Raw genomic sequence first — 18683 nt, forward strand, 5'->3', positions numbered from 1 at the left:
TAGAACTACATTTCACTCCTTCTACACCCCAACCCCAACCGTCCCTATTTGATTTCCTACACAATTCTCGAAAAACCCGTACTATATGAGACACTATTTGTTCTTCATTTGAAATAATCGATCCGTCGTCCTTTTCTTATTTATCAATGATGGTCCTACTCCTGCATTGGTTCAGAAATGAATGAAAGAATTTTGGGTTGCAATACGCTTAGTTAATCCACTTAACCTTAGCCTTTTGACCAACCATTTGGTTCTTTTTGCAAATTAAATCTTTTAAGGCACATCATACCTCCCTTCTCTCATTCGCTAACAAGCATGTGCCTAAGTCCTTTTTTTATCGAAAACTACGATTTTATTATAATGATAGCTAGTTTTACAAGGAAAGCGGATGAGCAATCCACAAGACACCTCACAATTTAGGGAAGGAAACTACAATTACACTATTGTCAGGAGCAAATAAATTGCAATCCCCATCTAGGTAAAACACTATGTTGGAAAATGGGAAATATTCCATCCACTCTTTTGTGAACAAAAAACTGTCGAGTCTGCAACAAATGGGTGATGCTCTAAAATTGGACCATATATTTTGCATTCAAAAGAGGTGGATCACGCAACTCAAGTTTCTGTATTAAGAAAAAAAAAAAAAACCATGTTGCTAGTCGGGGAATTATTATTAAATTTTTCACTCAAAGATAACACCACTTTAAAATTCCCCTACACACCATCGCTCTACACACAAGAAATTCAGCAATGCCAATACATCCCAAAATTCTTGTGTTTCTCTTGGTTTGCATAGTTCATACACTACTGAAAACCACCATTTTGTTTTGTTGTCCTTCACAATTTTGAGTGAAACTGAATAAATCCCCCCCCCCCCCCCCCGATTGACCGATAGATTGTAAAACTATCCACTCCACAAACCTAGACTTCCGAATACTTGCAATAAAAATCGTGTCTAATCTCCTGCATAACTACAATTGTCTGGCCTTTCTTTCCGCAAGACTGCTGCTTTGCAAAAGACTAGAAGACGATTGACCGATAGATTGTAAAACTATCCACTCCACAAACCTAGACTTCCGAATACTTGCAATAAAAATCGTGTCTAATCTCCTGCATAACTACAATTGTCTGGCCTTTCTTTCCGCAAGACTGCTGCTTTGCAAAAGACTAGAAGATGATGCAAATAAACTCTTAATGTTTTCCACTGCTAAGGGGGCTAGTGCTAAGCCTTCCGAACTCAAGGATTGCAGACTATCGGATACAAATTAATCAAAGTATTCTACAAAGATATCTTTTATCAAAGCATGATGAGGCTGATCCTCCATATACCTTGGGTCTATGTAGTACAGATAGCTTAAATTTTTTTTTTTAAGTATCGAATACGGATACGACACCGATACAGATACGACAGGCGGATACGCGTGTAGGATACCTCAAAATCCGTATCGTTGACTTTGTTTAGGGTTGACCACCCGGATACGTTTTGGACACGACGAGGACACGCCATGGATATGACGTGAATACGTTTTTCGGATACGTTTAGGCAAAATTGCAAATATTTAAAAGTTTTAGGGGTTAATTAAAAAAAATTAAAATTTCTACGGACTTAAAAGGAAAATAATTTAAAATAAATTGGGCCGGGCTTTTAAATCCCTAAATACATTTGTCCATCTCTTTAATTCCATTTCTGCTCAAACGGCTCTCAATTCAACAGATATGGATGTTTGATTTCTCTTTACTTGTTTAAGATGAATTTTGCATTTAATATTTTAGTTAAGATATTATGATTAATGAAATATTACTTCTATCTCTATGATTTTTACTTTTCAATACTTATATAAATATATATAATATTTATATTTTAATGATTGTCGTATCCTAGCCGTATCGTGTTTTATATTTTCAAAATTTGATGTGTTGCCGTAATCCTAAAAGCTAGATTACAATAAGAGAAAGAAAATTAAATCTGTAAGCTTAAATCAATAGCAAACAAACTTCCAATCCCTAACCACATCCGCAATAAGTAAATGTTTAAACTCCGAGGAAAGAAGCTGAACTGCCCAAGATTGCATATGAGCTACTTACTGTCAAATTGAACTTGTCCCTGATGAAATTGTTACTAACGATCAAATCCCCACCTCCTAAGTTGCATACTTCACCAAAAAAAATATGGTTCGACTTTTTAAGATTATGAGGCAAGGAATTGTGAACCTCCTTAACTACCCCATCAATACCATCGATATCTTTACCTGCAAATGAGTTCAACTTCCCCTCGACTCCACAAGACTCTCTCACTACCGAAGAATTTTTCCCCATGCTTTTTCCCCTTTGGTTTCTATAAGAAAGCCCCGAGCTCCTTCTCTCATCCTCTACTATCTATCTCTTTATCACCAACCACATGCGCGTAGGATCGCAGATCTTGAAATGGGTTCGTCGGTAATCGAATTGAGCCCATTACTAATCTAACTGTAATTGGTCCGGATTGCAATTGAATTTGTAACGAACGGTTAATAAAACCATCTTCAGGACCTTTGACTTTTGCTTTAGCTGCCATGGGATCCTTAAACAATGCAGTGTCCCTATGAATCTCCAATTGACCCCCACACTGATCACATGTTATACGAAACATTTTATTGTCCATAATGTCCAAGGAATACCAAAAAACCTGAGTTCCTGACCCACCATGGTACAGTCAACTATGCCATCCCTACCCTCCGAGTCTCTGACAATATTGTTACAAGAAGATACAATAAGTGGTACCAGTCCAAGGGGGAGAATTCGTCCAACAAAGTGAACCAATTGTTTACCGAAGGAGGCCCGTATCATTCTGTAAAACTTGTCCTCGGAACCTATCAGATTACTAGAGTTTATATGTGTATTCCCGTTAACAGAAAACAGGTAAGCTTTTGTACACAACATCATATTTCCAAGTATTTTTCATATTGTAGATTTGTTCATAGGACATTTATATTGCTATTTGATAGTGCAACAATTTAGACGAATATATATATATGAAACCTTGAGAGATTCAAAATGAATAGTTGCAGCTTTGGAAGAAATAAAGGCCCTAAATAACATGATACATGAGAAGTAAAACCTGTCTAAAGAGAAGAAGTTAGTGGGTTGTACGTGAACGTTTTCTGTGAATATAGGCCTGGGAGGGGAAATAAAGAGATATGAGGTGCATTTGCGGAAGCAAAATAGGCCTCAAGAAAACATTGCATGAACTCAAACAACCTCACGGCGGTCCGGTTTGGAAAATTAATCAAAGTTGTGGTGAGACTTGGATACCTTGTTCGTGAAACATTCAGCTTTAGAGGAATGACAAAATGTTATCGGTTTATGTGCATGACAAAATAGCGGCTACGACAATCTGCAAGGCCTCAAAGTTGAACGAGTGTTAGGTGAAAGAAATCGATATCAAAGAGCTTGGTAAAATAACGTACTTCTTGGTATAGTATTGACCCACTCTCAACAAGAGAATTTCATATCATAACAAAAGTATGTTAGTGATTTCCTAAAGAATACAGGTAAACCAGGGTATGAGCCAGTCAACACGCCCATAGAAAATTATGATCTGAGTTATGACCAAGAAGGTGGTACAGTTGATGAGTATGGGACTGATTTGCTTGGCATAATGTTTCAAGAAATACTATACAGACATGTGACATATTTCTTTTATGTGATCTCATAATTGACTAAGCGTGAAAATTCAAAGTGTAGCTCATGAACTACCTGTAGAGTGGCAAGAGGCGCATCCCTTGTGATCCCATAGTGAATACTAAGTTCAACCAGATCAATATCAACTGAAATCTTTGTTGTAACCCATGTTTTTTCCTTGTTCTCCGTTTCAGATTTTGCAGGATTTGAATCTAGAGTACCTGAATGTTCAAACACATCAACTGAACGGGACAAGCCTTCATCTTTAGAAGGAGGCTCGATATTTGGGGTCTCTGAAATATTTTCCAGTGCACATTCCGTAATTATTTCATACTCTTTATTGGATAAAGCTGCTTTTAGAGCTTCAATCTGGATTCCGAACAAAGAAAGCAAATTATGAATGAAAGAGAAACAGAAATTGCACATACAAGCAGATAAATCATACTAATATTACAACCTATAGTCGCAGACCACATTGCAAATGAAAGATGTGGCATCACAAGATTATCAGCACTTAAAACAGGTAGGACATGACATTCAAAAAATTTATATGGATAAAGGATAATGAGATACAACAATGTACATCTAACCTCTCTCAGGCTTTAAATGTAGGTTCAATACCTTAATGGAAACCTCTATACTCGGAATTTGATGGAGCAAGTCACGAAGTGTTCTCTGAATGACAATTGATACACCCTTGACATCTTGAATTATGCTTTCACCCAATTCTGATCCTGAACCAACATTTAGGTTGATGTCTTCAAACTGAAAATGATAAAATGTAGATTAGGAGAGGAAATAAGTCAAAAATGGCATCAAAATTTAATTCAATAAAAAATTTAAGCAACAGAGTGTTAAATGATGCAATAAAATAAAATGAAAAGAGATTAGGATAACCCATAATAAGAAACCATGAAGCTACATCTCCTACTCCAGAAAATAAAACAAAGGAAACTTAATTTCTGGTGGGCCAAACAACAATCAGGCACAATGCTTTAAGCTAAGATGCATCAAGGTCAAAGTATCTTACAAGAATTTTTAAAATGTCCACATGTAATGCCTTCATTTCATTTTCTCCCCCTCCAATCCATTTAAAGGTGTTCTGAACAGCAATTTGAACTACATCCAGCTTCAAATAACTGCAAGACGACATAATTATGTATATCATACACTTGGTTTAATGTAACTAAACAATATACAATTAGCTGATTGTGCATGTATATCATAATCAAGATGACAATGAAATTTCGAACTCACTCTTTACTGTTCGTTCTTTGAGGCATTAATATAATTGGCTTATTAAGAGAAAGATCCAACTTCATAGCAGGCGATCCTTTGATTTCATCTTTTGTAAGCCACTTTTCTGAGTTTGCTGCCTGATCATTTACCTTGATAACATCCTTGGGATTGCTAGGAACTAGGCCCATAAAATAACTTATTACCTGCAAGTAATTTGACATGATGAAATTAACGCAACCGCACGTTCAAGCAAGGAGAGACTGTGAAACAAACCCAAAAATATTACCTCTTGCACAAATCGATTCAAATAGACTATTCGAACTTCAGATAGCTGCCCAAGGAGGCTGTAGTCATAACCTTCATAATCTTCATCTTCACGACTAAACGAACAAAATACCAACTGTAAATTCACAGAAAAAACAATTAACTCATTTGTGCACCATATACCATCAAAATAATTTAGTCAACTGAATAAAATAATGCAATTGTTTATACATAATAATTGAGGATAATGCAAACATGGGATTTACAAACCTAGACAAACTGAAAATGAAAAATATAAAACTCCATTAACCCAAAACTATTTTTTTTTTTATAGGAAACGATATTATTTTATTTAATATAACTTGCTGAAAAGTACATCAGTGGACTAGAAGTTCACTGTCTTAGAGTTGCAACAAATGGTAAACTAGTTCAGTGATACACATATTCCCAATGTCTTATCAAATCTAAAGCTGATACATTCGAGAAATCTTTATGGTTTCCAATCCACATGGCAACGTTAATCTTGATCTTCTCCCAACAACTGTCGGTCTTGTTCTCAATGTCTTCAAAGATTCTTCTGTTTCTTTCCAACCAAACAGTCCAGCAAACACAAAGAACCGCGACTTGCCAAAAAGTTCTACCTCTAGTCCCAGTAAGCCGTCCCAAATCCATTTGTAATAAATCCTTCGTTGACCTCGGTATAACCCAAACCAATTGAAGTTCTTGTAACGCTCGAGCCCATAAATTTGTCGTGAATGAGCAGTGGATGAAGATGTGGTCTTGAGTTTCTACTTCATTTCTGCATAAGGCACAGCGGCTGGGGCAAAGTGCAATGCCTGGGCATCTTTTTTGAATCATCTCCGAGGTCGGAAGCTTACCCAAAGAAGCTGTCCAAGAGAATATCTTAATCTTGATTGGGACCGGTGTTTTCCAGATAGAATCATTAACCCAAAACTATTGAATAATCTCACTAGAAATTAATAATTTAGAGCCATGTCCCAAACAGATTTTTCTGTATACATGCGTTATAAGTATCTGGATCACAAACATCTTCAAATTTTGCTAGAGGCTCCCAGAATCAACTTGGTCAGGTAACAGCACATACTGATGCTTAATCTTCTAGGTCAAATGATGAAATTCTTTTAACTTTTAAGTCAAAAAGTTACATCCATAATAAGATAGAAGAAAATAATATCTAGTCTCTAATCTTTGCAATCAAATGTTTCCAAACAAAATTTTAAAAATAATAAACAAAGATTTACAATTTCAGTTACTTAGGCTTAAACTAGTGAATCTGCCAACATTCAGGGAGTTTTAGGAGCATAACTTTAATTTTAAATATCCATGCAATCTGAAATGTGACAATAAAATTGTCAAACAGTAAAATACCTCCACAAACGGTCTCTAATCTTTGCAATCAAATGTTTCCAAACAAAATTTTAAAAATAATAAACAAAGATTTACAATTTCAGTTACTTAGGCTTAAACTAGTGAATCTGCCAACATTCAGGGAGTTTTAGGAGCATAACTTTAATTTTAAATATACATGCAATCTGAAATGTGACAATAAAATTGTCAAACAGTAAAATACCTCCACAAACGAACTGCCACCAGGATTCCTCATATTGCACGCCCAAAAATACATATGACTGCTATGAAGACTATCATCGCTTATCCTAAGATTTCCAAGGGATGCTTTTATGCTAAAAGAAGAAGGAAAAACCTGCCGCGAGAAGAGAGCAGATAATATCAGATCCACGCAAGCGTAACATTCCTAAATTTTCTACTTAAGAAAAAGGATGTATATAAACCTTTATTGTAGTAAGAAAATTATTTTGAGATACAGTAGCCAGCTTGGAACCATTTTCCTTCATCAAAAGTATCTCGGCACGAGTCATATTTAAAGCTAAATCAAAGATCACTCTGGATTTTCCCTTTCCTAGTAAAGATTTGGTTACAGGCTCTTCCCGTGGAACTGATGAATGAGGTAAAGAATCATCGACTGCTTCCTCAGATGTATCACGAGGTGCAGGAGCTGTTGAAGAAGAATCACTGATAGATGTATCACGAGGTGCAGGAGCTGTTGAAGAAGAATCGCTGAAAGATTCGCAGCTATCATCCTGAGTGTTAATGGCATTTACAAATTCCATAATGGCCAAAATGGTTGGCCTACGACAAAAAAATGACAAGGTAGAGAGAGTAACAACCACCTGAAGAAAGAAAAATGGGATAAACAAACAGAAATACAAATTATTGCTGAATAAATACATGAGCAAGAGTACCAAAACTTATGCGTATGTTGACTAAGATCATCATAAATATCACAAATACCCTAAATATATAGATAGAAATAAAAATGTTTGTATGTTTTTATTCTACTAGACTCCATTAAATAAACTTATAAAATGCCCTAACCAGAAACTCAAAAGTAGTTAAATCTCGTCAAAATGACTATTCGACTAGTTTCAAGAGGCATATATATTCCATTCGAGCGTTTTGCATGCATGTGCGCCTTTAGCAATGATTTCGACACGGACTGATTAACTTCAAGTTATTTATCTCATGGGGTGGGTAGTTTCAGTGCATTTCAAAGTTCAAAAGACTTTGAATGCAATTTACCCCCATATTTGGTATCATTTAGAGCTATGCCCAAATTATACCAAAAGATGCTGTTGAGAATGAAATCTTGGGTCTCAGTAAAGCTCTAAAAAAAACACTATGAAGTCCGGCTCACTTGTTTGTCAACATTGGCATAAAGAGTTGAATTCTGATCAAAGATAATCATCTGAGATTTGACAAAACTGTCTAATGCATCAGTAACTCCCATTTGACCAGCATCCAGATGAGTATCACCAGGCAGTAATCCAGGAACACGAACAAAACTTGGTGTTGTCAAACTTGAGCTAGGAGATGGAGTAGTAATCCGTGAACTCATATGCTCCAATCCATCAGCTGGTGATAGCGGACTACCAACTGAATCAAGAAGACTCTCAGAAGCCTCAAAAAACTCATCGTCTCCATCATATTTATTGACATCATTACTGGAATGAGTTGCAATCTCTGTATTGCCCAAAGAGAAAGGTGTCTCTTCATTCCTGATAAATGATCTTGCTAAGTAGCATGTCCGAGATGTGCCTTTACTGCAAACTAAATCTTCTATCTCCAAGGCTTTAAGAACCATGCCAATAAAAACATCATTTGCTCTCATCGAAACTTCAATCTGCATAAAAGATTCATCTTAACAAAGGTCTAATATGTTGTGAGTTATATCAGCTATATGATCTTACTTGTCCACCAATTGCACGAAATTCAAGTAAGCGCCTCTCCTCAGAAAGAAGAAGCTTCACAAAACTTTGATCGCTCTATACATAAAACACAAGCACAAATTCAGTGAGTAATAGTTGAAGTTTTAACATTTTTACGCAACAGTATGTCCAAAAACCAAACCATTCTTACCTGGCTGCTGTAACTGACAGATATCTTCAATTCATCCAGTACACCAGTGAAAAATAACTGTTCCACCCTTGTTAGATCTGCCAAGTTATTATTACCATGTTCGGAGTCGTCTGAATCTGATGAGGTTTCCATTAGTCCAGTGATAGGAGCAGTTCCCTGCAAATTACATATGAGGATTCTTTCGCATAAGAAACTCTTATTAGAAATTATGAAGCATGCTAGGAAGAGAAAGGGTTCCAGCAGTGAAAAAATAACCTGACAGATAATGCTGCACACTGTTCAACAATAATATTCATGTGATTAATGAAATGAGAGAACTAGTATTTTACTGTTTCATACTTTATCTCTATACAATACAAGACTTTGAAGGGAATATAAAAAAAGAAAAAAAAAAAAGAAAGCAAATACAATCCATATATGATGAGATTTCAAATCAATCCCTTATATCACATAAGTCTTCAACAATAAGATTCTATAGATTTACATTACCATCGATTTACCAACAATCTATACACCGAACTAGATATCTTAACAACAAGAATGCAATATATCGACAGAATAAGGAGACGGCAAAGTGCCTATCCAACATTTTTTCCACAGAAGCAGAAAAAATAGAAAACAAGGTTAGATTAACATGCTTACAAGTTTCTCAGTGAAAGCCAACTAAACTTCCTACATCTATTATATTCTAACACTCGTTGGAGAAGGTTTAGTAATATGTGAGATGAAAAATACTTCAAATCACACATATAGACTGGTCATGTACAAAAGGAGATAAAAAAAATTAACTTTTCTTACTCCTTTTTTTTTCGAAGAAATAAACTTTGGCAAAAAAAAAACAAAACAAATGACCAGTTGTTGGCAACATTTAGTGTTTGGAAACTTTTTCTTATTTCATCACGGCTAAAATGTGAAACACAAAAAATCTTGTGGAATCGCATGCTATCAGTATTTACATTTAAAAACTTAAATATAAACTAGCAGACCTAAACTTATAATCAACTAGATTGAACTAAATCCTGATACAATTATATTAATTCTAATAAAATTAAAATCAAATCAAACTAGATTTCATATTTTTCAACAAAGCAATACATTTTCAATGACTGCTAATAACCAGATAGTGCAGTTTTAGAAAGCAATGAACTAGAGCAGAAAGTCGGGTGTACCGATACACGATAAATGGCACCCTGAATATAGCCTCGCCAAGTCCTGCTTGAATTTTCAGAATCGCAACGTAAAATGAGAGCGTTTGCATCTTCCACGACCTAAAGAAACAATACGATGACCAAATACAAACTAGAAAGTAAAGACAATCCAATAATGTGTTTACTATGGCTCTTCCCATGGCTAACCTTAGAGGAGGAACGTTCAGCATCACATACAGCTAATACATGTTCCACTTCCCCAACCGATTCAGCAGGTATTTGGAGGAGTTGTTTACCTCGTAAACTAGATTAGTAAAAAATTCGAAGTTCTATTAGGAATATAAAAGCAAAAGAAATATGTACGCTGTCATGTAACCATAATACAAAAATCAAAACGAAGATACAGCTTAGAAAAGTTATCATTAAATCATATGGTTCTGATGTGCAATAACCCCAACAATAGGTTTTCAACATGTGTCTTTCGAGTTCTAGAGAAAAGTTGTCTACATGCTTCTTCCAATATAAAAGCAAAAGAAAAATGTCCACTGTCATGTTGGCTTGTAACATCAAGTTATAGATAAACTTCTTCCGCTCTCACTGTTTACATGTTTCTTTATATTGGATTTAAACCTTTTCATTCCTACACCAAGCTTCTCTATTGATTCTTCAAGAATGTGTCATAGTTCTAACCCCCTTGCCATATATATTGCATAGTTACCAACATGTCAAAACAATTACAAGCCACAACAGAGAAAATACCAAAATACCTTAAAAATGTAAAAATATAAGCAGCCACGCGGTATACATATTGTGTTAGACAAGCATAAGATACATAAATGATCAAGCAAACATAATGCATCACCTCTTAACGAAATATAAATGACCAACAACAATAAAATTCTTCATCATACTCCAAGTATGTTAATCTTTCAATATATAATTAATAATTGTTAAGACGAAAGAGAGATTAATTTTCTAAAATTCATTTGGGTTCAAAAATATCTGTTAAAATTGGAACTTGAACATAACTCAACCCCAAAAGATAGTTCAAGGGGGGAGTATTGTCCAAGACTATATATACAACTCTCAGGTATTTTTTCGACCGGTGTGGGATAACTAACACACCCTCCTCACACCCAGGAATGAATATCTGGAACGTGAAGTTTTCAAATGACTCAATTATGGGCAGAACGGGTGACCCAACTATGGGCAATCCAACACATAACGGTGGAACATGTGATCTCATATCATGTTAAGATTGGAATGTGAACCTAACTCAACCTCAAAGTCTAGCTTAAAGGGTGAGGATTGTCCAAGACCATATATTCAACTCCCAGGTATTTTATCCAACCGAAGTAGGACAACTAACAATATCAAAATGAAGAAACAGTGAGCACTAATCTGGTCAGCATACAATTAGCACAACTATATATAGAAACTTCGATACACAAGGGAAATAGACACAAAGCAGACAGTTTTTGACTTATTAGAGACGTATAGCTAAGATATACAGAAGTTTAGGACTTATTAAGCGAGCACGATTTGAACAAAATCTAGGATGGGTGACCCCTTGGGAAACTGTTTGTCAAAACATTCGTTTAATCGGGGAGTTACAAGTTAAGATTTTTGTGTGGATTTTATGAATCTCGATTTGAGGCAGCCATGATTCTTAAATATGTTCTTGGGTCAGATCTCGATTTTGCAGAAGTATATAGCCACACTTACATTGAAGTTGTCTCTCTCTGTGGAGACGTGCCCAGCAGCCTCTCATAATCAACCCAAGTGTCATTACAAATTCTAATATCAAATTTAGTCATATCTTTGAAATTCGTTGTTAAGTTAGAGAGAGAATTTTTTAAAATGCTCTCTCCCCCCTACGGCTACCTTTCGTTCGGTCTCAACCTCTTTCATTCCACCTCCCTTCGAGAGTCCACCTACGTCGACCGTTATTAGATTTTCGGACGGCACTGCCGGCTGGTCGCCGACTTCCGCCGAACCGCTCTGTTTAGTTTTAGCCGGAGTTTTTCTAGCTATTCTCGTTGCTTAGGTTCTGTTCCGTTTCTTTGGGCCTTGGCGCCAAAGCTTCTCTTCGAATCCGTAATGGCAGCAAACAACACAAGGAATTTTCCAACCGGTAGCCAGGATAGCAAACAGGGATGTAACGATTAAGATTGAATTTAAAATTTTTAATCTAAGGTTGGGGATAAACGGCCGTTCGATTTGGTGGTCTGAAAGGACTAGGACTTCAAGCTACATGTTGGATTTCAATTTCGAAGAAGCGCGCTGGATTAGCCAAAGGTTTAAGGATCTCAGTGACCCATCCCATGGAGGTTCGGTATTTCATCGTTACAGAGGCAAGAATGCAGTCTTTACAATCCAAATATTTGTTAACACTCGTGGAAGCTTAATGGAGATGACTAAATACAACAAGCAGGGCAGGAAGTACACTACTATTGTGCCAAGTGGGTACAATGCGGAGGGGTGGCGGAATATTTCAAGAGCCTTGGATAAGTTGATGACTGGGTATTACCAGAAGAGGTCTGCTCAGCTCAATTTTCAACAAGGACCAATCCCGACGGAATCTAAGTCGGGTAATCAGGAGGAGAGTACTGCGCTGTGGACTGCTTTTGGTGGGATGAAGAGACAATCGGCAGCTTGTGATACGACCCATGTTCAGAAAATATGGAAGGATGCCCTCGTTATCACCAGAGGTAGAGTGAACTCTTCATGGGAGCTAATTGAAGGAGTCCTTGGTAAAGCTACTAATAGGAAAGTTGAAATTTTCCCTTTTCAAGCAAACAAAGCCGTATGGTGGCCGTTCAATGCGGCTGAAGCGTCGTTCTACATCAACTTGAAAAGAGGGTACTTCGATTTTGGTGTCTCCTTGGAGTTTGAAGCATGGGCATCAGACATTAATACGAGGGAGCTAGTGGATACTTGCTGCAATAGTTGGATTTGGATTTATGGATTACCGTGGGATCTTTGGTCACCAGCTACTTTTCAAACAATTGGTGACCTTTGTGGGGGATTGTTGGCAATCAACGCTGATACTTTACACTTCAGAATGCTTGGAGCAGCGAAGATTAAGGTGAAAGGAACTGCTGGAGGTTTTATTCAGACCAAGATGAATATTCCACTGCAAGAGAGATTGACTGAGATAAGAATTAAGGTCGAAACTTTTGATTCAAAAGGTTACGAGCAGTATCATCGCCAGACTTACGCGCAAGTCGTAGTGAATGGCAAGGGTTGGGGAAATAGCAACCTTTTAAAAACACTATCAGGGAAGGAGGAACCAACCGTTCAAGTTATTAAGGCACAAACATCTCAGGATATCAGAAAGGTACAAGCAAATGTCGCGGTAGAACTCAGTGCTAGAGGTGAATCAGGGTGCTTGAGGGAGGATAAGGCAGAGGAAAGAGAGTCACTAGCATCAAAAGACCAATCACAAAGTTTCGAAGGAAATAACGCTTCACAGAAAATCCCAACTGAGAAAAAGGTTTTGAAGATTTTGCGGAAAATTGATCCAAAAGCTGCTGTTAATTTCACTTGCTCTTCCATCGATTCAATGAACAGCAGTCAAGATGATCTTCAAGATAATAGGGAGGGATCTGAAAGGAAAACAAATATTGAGTCTAAATTTGGGAAGATGTACTGTAGAAGGAAAAAAAAGATTGATGAGGAAGACAAGGCAGACCAAGATTCAAGGGGAACTTCTGATAAAACCATTCACAATATAGGGGTGTGCAGGAAATCAGGGGTTGACGATCTAGAAGATTTAGAGGAGATGGAGTTTGATGAATCACAAGATGATTTACTAGAAGTGGAGTTTGAATCCTCGGATTCAGATAGCTATGGAGATCTCGGCTCTGAAAATTCAATGCCAATGGAAGAAGAACAAGCGATGCTGGAAGGGATATTCTCACCAGTTAAAGACACGACCAACAACCCTTTTCCCACTCCATCGGTAAATTCGAAACCTTTTGTGGGTCAGGTACTTAACGGTATTCAATCAACTTTTCTTAATCAGTCTTTCTTGTTAAATGCTATTCTTCTGTCGTCTTTCACAGCCCTGGGTTTGTCTAGTGGTATTTTAGGAGGTGGGATAGGAAGGGATGATGAAAAGCCGGGTATTGAGAGAAGTATTCAAACAAGGAATGTGGTGGGGGAAAATGATTTTGCTCAAAGTGAGGTGGTGGGAGTTGGTACTGTGGGTAACTGTGGAGGTAGGAACAGGACGTCGAATGAGTGTTTAAAGAGAGAACTGTATAGATTACAGAGTGGAGTAAACTACGAGAGAGGATCAACTTCGAAGGGTTCAAGTTTGTTCTCATGAAGATTTGTTGTTGGAATATCAGAGGTGGAGGAGCAGCGACACGAAGACAACTGGTTAGGACGATCATTCGAAATGAAAAACCGGAAATTGTGGCACTGTTGGAAACGAAACGTGAAATAGTGGACAGAAGATTTGTGGCAAGCGTTTGGAAGTCGAGTTTTGTCGATTGGGTTATTTTGCCATCAGTTGGGAGATCAGGGGGAATCCTTGTGATGTGGGATCCCCGAGTGGTCTTAGTCAGTAATAATTTGGTTGGGGAATTTTCGGTGTCTATTGAGATTACGGGGAATGACGGGATAGTTTGGTGGTTTTCAGCGGTTTATGGACCAGTTAAGCCACGAATGAGAGAATTGTTATGGGATGAGTTAGCGGGCCTGAAAGTCATTTGTGGGAATTATTGGTGGCTTGGAGGTGATTTTAATGTAGTTAGGAATTCGGGGGAAAAGTTGAATAGCCAATCCGTAACTACAAGCATGTCTTGCTTCGATGCTTTGATTCAGGAGTTGGAACTCCTCGACCCGCCCCTTCTGAATGCCAAGTTCACGTGGTCGAATTTTAGAGTGGACCCAATTTGCTGTCGACTAGACAGATACTTTTTCTCGGGGAGTTGGAGTATCTTATTTCCAAATTTCAGACAAACGGTGCTTCCACGCATAACGTCGGACCATTGCCCTATTTTGCTCGATACCGCTAAGCTGCGTTGGGGGCCAGCCCCGTTCAGATTTGAAAATGCATGGCTTTCACATCGAAATTTCAAAGAATTAGCGAAGACGTGGTGGAACAAGGAAGGCATTCAGGGGTGGGAGGGTTATAGGTTCATGCAGAAATTGAGAATGGTTAAAACAGATTTGTCCAAATGGAACAGGGAAGAATTTGGCGATGTGGGGGTCAGGCTTAAAGAGTTGAGTAACAGAATTAAGATGCTGGACGAAGTCGAGGCTGCTGGAGGTTGGTCGGAAAATCTTAATTTGGAAAGGAAGGAACTAAGGTGTGAACTGTACAATGTGTCATTTCGAAGCTATCAAATTCAAAGTCAAAAGGCAAAAGTAAAATGGCTCAAAGAAGGGATCAAAACTCTAAATTTTTCCACTCGTTACTTAATAACAGAAGGAATAGAGCAATGATAGAGAAAATGGAGTTGGATGATGGTAGTGTGATCACTGACGAAAAAGAGAGAGAATGCGAGATTTTAAGTTTTTACAGAAAGTTGTTTCGGAGATCGGAGGGTACAGGGGATAGTTTTCAAGAGGATGGGAGGGGGCTAAATGATCTGGACTGGAGTCCTTTACGAAGGGATGAGGCGGAGGAGTTGGAAAAACCTTTCGACGAGGAAGAAATCAAAAAGGCGGTGTTCGATTGTGATGGTTCTAAATCGCCAGGACCGGATGGTTTCACTTTGGCTTTTTTCCAAGAAAATTGGGATACAGTAAGAGTGGATTTGGTTAGGGTGTTTGCTGAATTCTTTGTCGACGGGATTGTTAATGGAATTACAAACGAAACTTACTTATGTCTTATCCCAAAGAAAAAAGATGCGAGAAAAATCACCGATTTCAGACCAATTAGTTTGGTTACGAGCTTGTATAAAATATTGGCTAAAGTCTTGACGACTAGACTGAAGAAAGTTTTGTGTAACACAATTGCGGAGAACCAGTGCGCTTTCATCAAGGGTAGACAGATTTTGGATTGTTGTCTCATCGCAAATGAGTTGGTAGAAGAGTTTCGTAGGAAGAAAAAGGTAGGTTGGGTTCTGAAAATCGATTTGGAGAAGGCTTACGACAATGTTGACTGGAAATTTTTGGACTTCGTTTTAAAGAGTAAAGGATTTGGTGAGAGGTGGAGGAGGTGGATCACGGGATGTATATCCAATGTAAGCTTCTCGGTCTTTATTAATGGAAGACCTTGCGGGAAAATTAAAGGGGAGAGGGGGTTAAGACAAGGGGATCCATTGTCACCGTTTCTCTTCAACCTAGTCGTCGATGTGTTGGGAATACTGGTGGATAAGTCAAGGGCAGTTAACGGGGCGATGGGGGTCTAAGTTGGGGAAGAAAAAGTTGTGGTCTCGCATTTACAATTCGCGGATGACATTTTGTTCTTTGCAAAATCAACAGGGGATGTTTTGGAAATTGTTACTCTACTCAATCTGTTTGCCTCTAACTCAGGGTTGAAAATCAATTTGGGAAAAAGTGTAGTATTGGGTTTGAATTGTTCGGATGAGGAAGTTGACGATTTAGCAATTGCAATTGGTTGCACAAAAGAATCGTGGCCTATCAAATACCTTGGGATACCTCTGGGAGGTAATCCCAATAAGCTGGAATTTTGGGAACCGGTGCTATCGAAAATGTCCAAGAAACTAGCAAGTTGGAAGAAAGCGTTCCTATCCAGGGGAGGTCGACTAACCTTAACCAAGTCTGTGCTTTGTGCGATGCCTTCTTATTTCATGTCACTGTTCAAAGTGCCAAGAGCGGTGGCTAGTCGAATGGAAAAACTAATGCGAGATTTTTTGTGGGATGGTGCTGAAGGGGACAAACATTGCCACGTGGTTGGATGGAAACAGGTGTGTAAACCAAAGGAAAAAGGAGGCCTGGGGTTGGGAAATATTTGTCTAAGGAATAAGGCTCTTCTCGGGAAATGGTGGTGGAGAGGCTCGGTGGAAAGAGATCCGTTGCGGAAAAAGGTAATTAAAAGTATCTACGGGATTCAGGATAATGGGTGGGATTTGGGGTTGGCGGATAAAGTCACTTATAGAAGTCCTTGGAAGTTCATTTCTCAATCTTACCGGGCTTTTCATCATCTCATTAGACTGGTTCCTAAAGAGGGTAATTTGATTCGATTTTGGGAGGATGTTTGGGTGGGTGGGGGGAGTCTTTTCAGTCCAAATTTCAGTCTTTGTTTCGTATTTGCACTGTGACCAATAGGCCAATTCGTCATTTCTTAGAGGTCGTCACTTCTCAGGGTAGTTCTTTCATTTGGGATGTGAGGTTCAGAAGAGATCTGACTGAGAGTGAAATTTGTGAGTTCACTGCTTTACTACGAGTACTACAGAGTGTCAAACCACAGTTGGGTGTTGAGGACTATAGAGTTTGGGTGGGGGAACCCTCGGGCTTTTTCTCTGTCAAATCTTTTTACAACTCTTTTTTCCCTGTCTCAAATTTTCCGTTGTTCGATTCCTATCATAATTCATAATATCTGGAAAGTACAAGTCCCACACAAGATTAAGATTTTCTCGTGGATCGTGGCCTTGGGGAAGTTGCCTACGTGTGACGCGGTGCAAAGAAGGTGGAAGGATTGTGTGCTAAGCCCGCAGTGGTGTTGCTTATGCAGGAAAAATGAAGAAAGCCAAGATCATATACTACTACATTGTTCATTCTCGAGGGGTATTTGGATTAATGTCTTAAGAGAGTTGGGATTTCAGTGGCCTTTTCCGAGACATGCCAAAGATCTTTTCATTTCCGACTCTTACTGCCCGTTAGGGAAGAATCTCACTGACTTCTGGTTTCTGATAGTTCATTGCATTTACTGGTCTATTTGGATGGAAAGGAATAAGATAATATTTGAAGAAACGTCAGAATCTATCGACAAAGTGTGGGAAAGAATTAAATTCAGAGTGGCTTCTTGGACTACCATCTTGCAACGTTTTAACCATTTGTGTATTGCAGACCTAGTTAGGGATTGGAAATTTGTAGGGTTCTGAGTTTCTGGTTTCATTGCATTACTCGTGAAATTTTTAGTTGATTTGTAATATTGCTGCGGATTACTCATCCGCGTTAAACTTTGTAATGCTCTAATTTATAATATAGTTAGTTTTCTATCAAAAAAAATATATATCAAATTTAGTCATGGGCATAGAGTTGGGGCTGAGATTTGAGGGCATCCACTTCAATGTTCCCTTCTTTATTTCAGCTTTCTTTGGCTCGTAATTTGCCTATTTCCTATTTTGCTTCTTTTGATCCTTCGTCACATAATCTCTCTTGGGACTTGCATTTCCGTAGATCTCTTCGTCAGGAAGAGATCAATCAGATATCTTCGCTTTTAATAGTTCTGGAGGGAGTTAGATTGGTGGAAGGGGTTGATGATTATCAACAGTGAGAGGGGGATCCGTCCGGGAAATTTTCAGTAAAATCTTTTTCCAGTCATTCTTCACGGATATTAATGGCCCACAAGATTTCAAGTTTCACAATATCATTTGGAAAATAAATATTCCGTCCAAGATTCAAATTTTCTCGTGGACAGCAATTCTTGCAAAATTACCGACATCCGAGATGATGCAAAAGAGATATCCTAATTGTTCTCTTTGTCCCAACTGGTGTGTGTTGTGTCGTAAGCATGTGGAAACACAAGATCATTTGTTCGTTCATTGTAAGTTCACTCATGCATTGCGGTCGCGGGCTTTGAAAGAAATGCAACTGGTTTGGGTTGGCCCAAGACAACCCAAGATTTGTTTACTACGGATTTGGGTCATATGCTTGGCAAAAGAGGAAAAATTTTCTGGAGAGTGGTGATTCATGGAATTAGTTGGGCGGTTTGGTTGGAGAGAAAGAGAAGAATTTTTGAAGAATTGGAAGAAACAACTGAAGAATGTTGGG

General features: G+C 38.1%; 1 protein-coding gene across 1 annotated transcript in view; it reads right to left on the reverse strand.

Annotated features, from left to right (window-relative positions):
• Positions 1 to 18683, reverse strand: part of LOC140830294 (uncharacterized) — an 87932-nt gene that overhangs the window by 41062 nt on the left and 28187 nt on the right. Inside the window, exons 20-31 of the mRNA XM_073193580.1 lie at positions 9975 to 10071; positions 9789 to 9887; positions 8620 to 8775; positions 8451 to 8525; positions 7898 to 8383; positions 6975 to 7373; positions 6755 to 6886; positions 5186 to 5299; positions 4918 to 5102; positions 4691 to 4799; positions 4282 to 4425; positions 3736 to 4029 (exon numbers count right to left, since the gene is read on the reverse strand). Coding sequence (XP_073049681.1) covers positions 3736 to 4029; positions 4282 to 4425; positions 4691 to 4799; positions 4918 to 5102; positions 5186 to 5299; positions 6755 to 6886; positions 6975 to 7373; positions 7898 to 8383; positions 8451 to 8525; positions 8620 to 8775; positions 9789 to 9887; positions 9975 to 10071 — 2290 coding nt within the window. The remainder of the gene's footprint in view (positions 1 to 3735; positions 4030 to 4281; positions 4426 to 4690; positions 4800 to 4917; positions 5103 to 5185; positions 5300 to 6754; positions 6887 to 6974; positions 7374 to 7897; positions 8384 to 8450; positions 8526 to 8619; positions 8776 to 9788; positions 9888 to 9974; positions 10072 to 18683) is intronic.

The sequence above is a fragment of the Primulina eburnea genome, chromosome 4 (assembly GCF_022965805.1).
Source record: "Primulina eburnea isolate SZY01 chromosome 4, ASM2296580v1, whole genome shotgun sequence".
NCBI classification, from domain to species: Eukaryota; Viridiplantae; Streptophyta; class Magnoliopsida; order Lamiales; family Gesneriaceae; genus Primulina; species Primulina eburnea.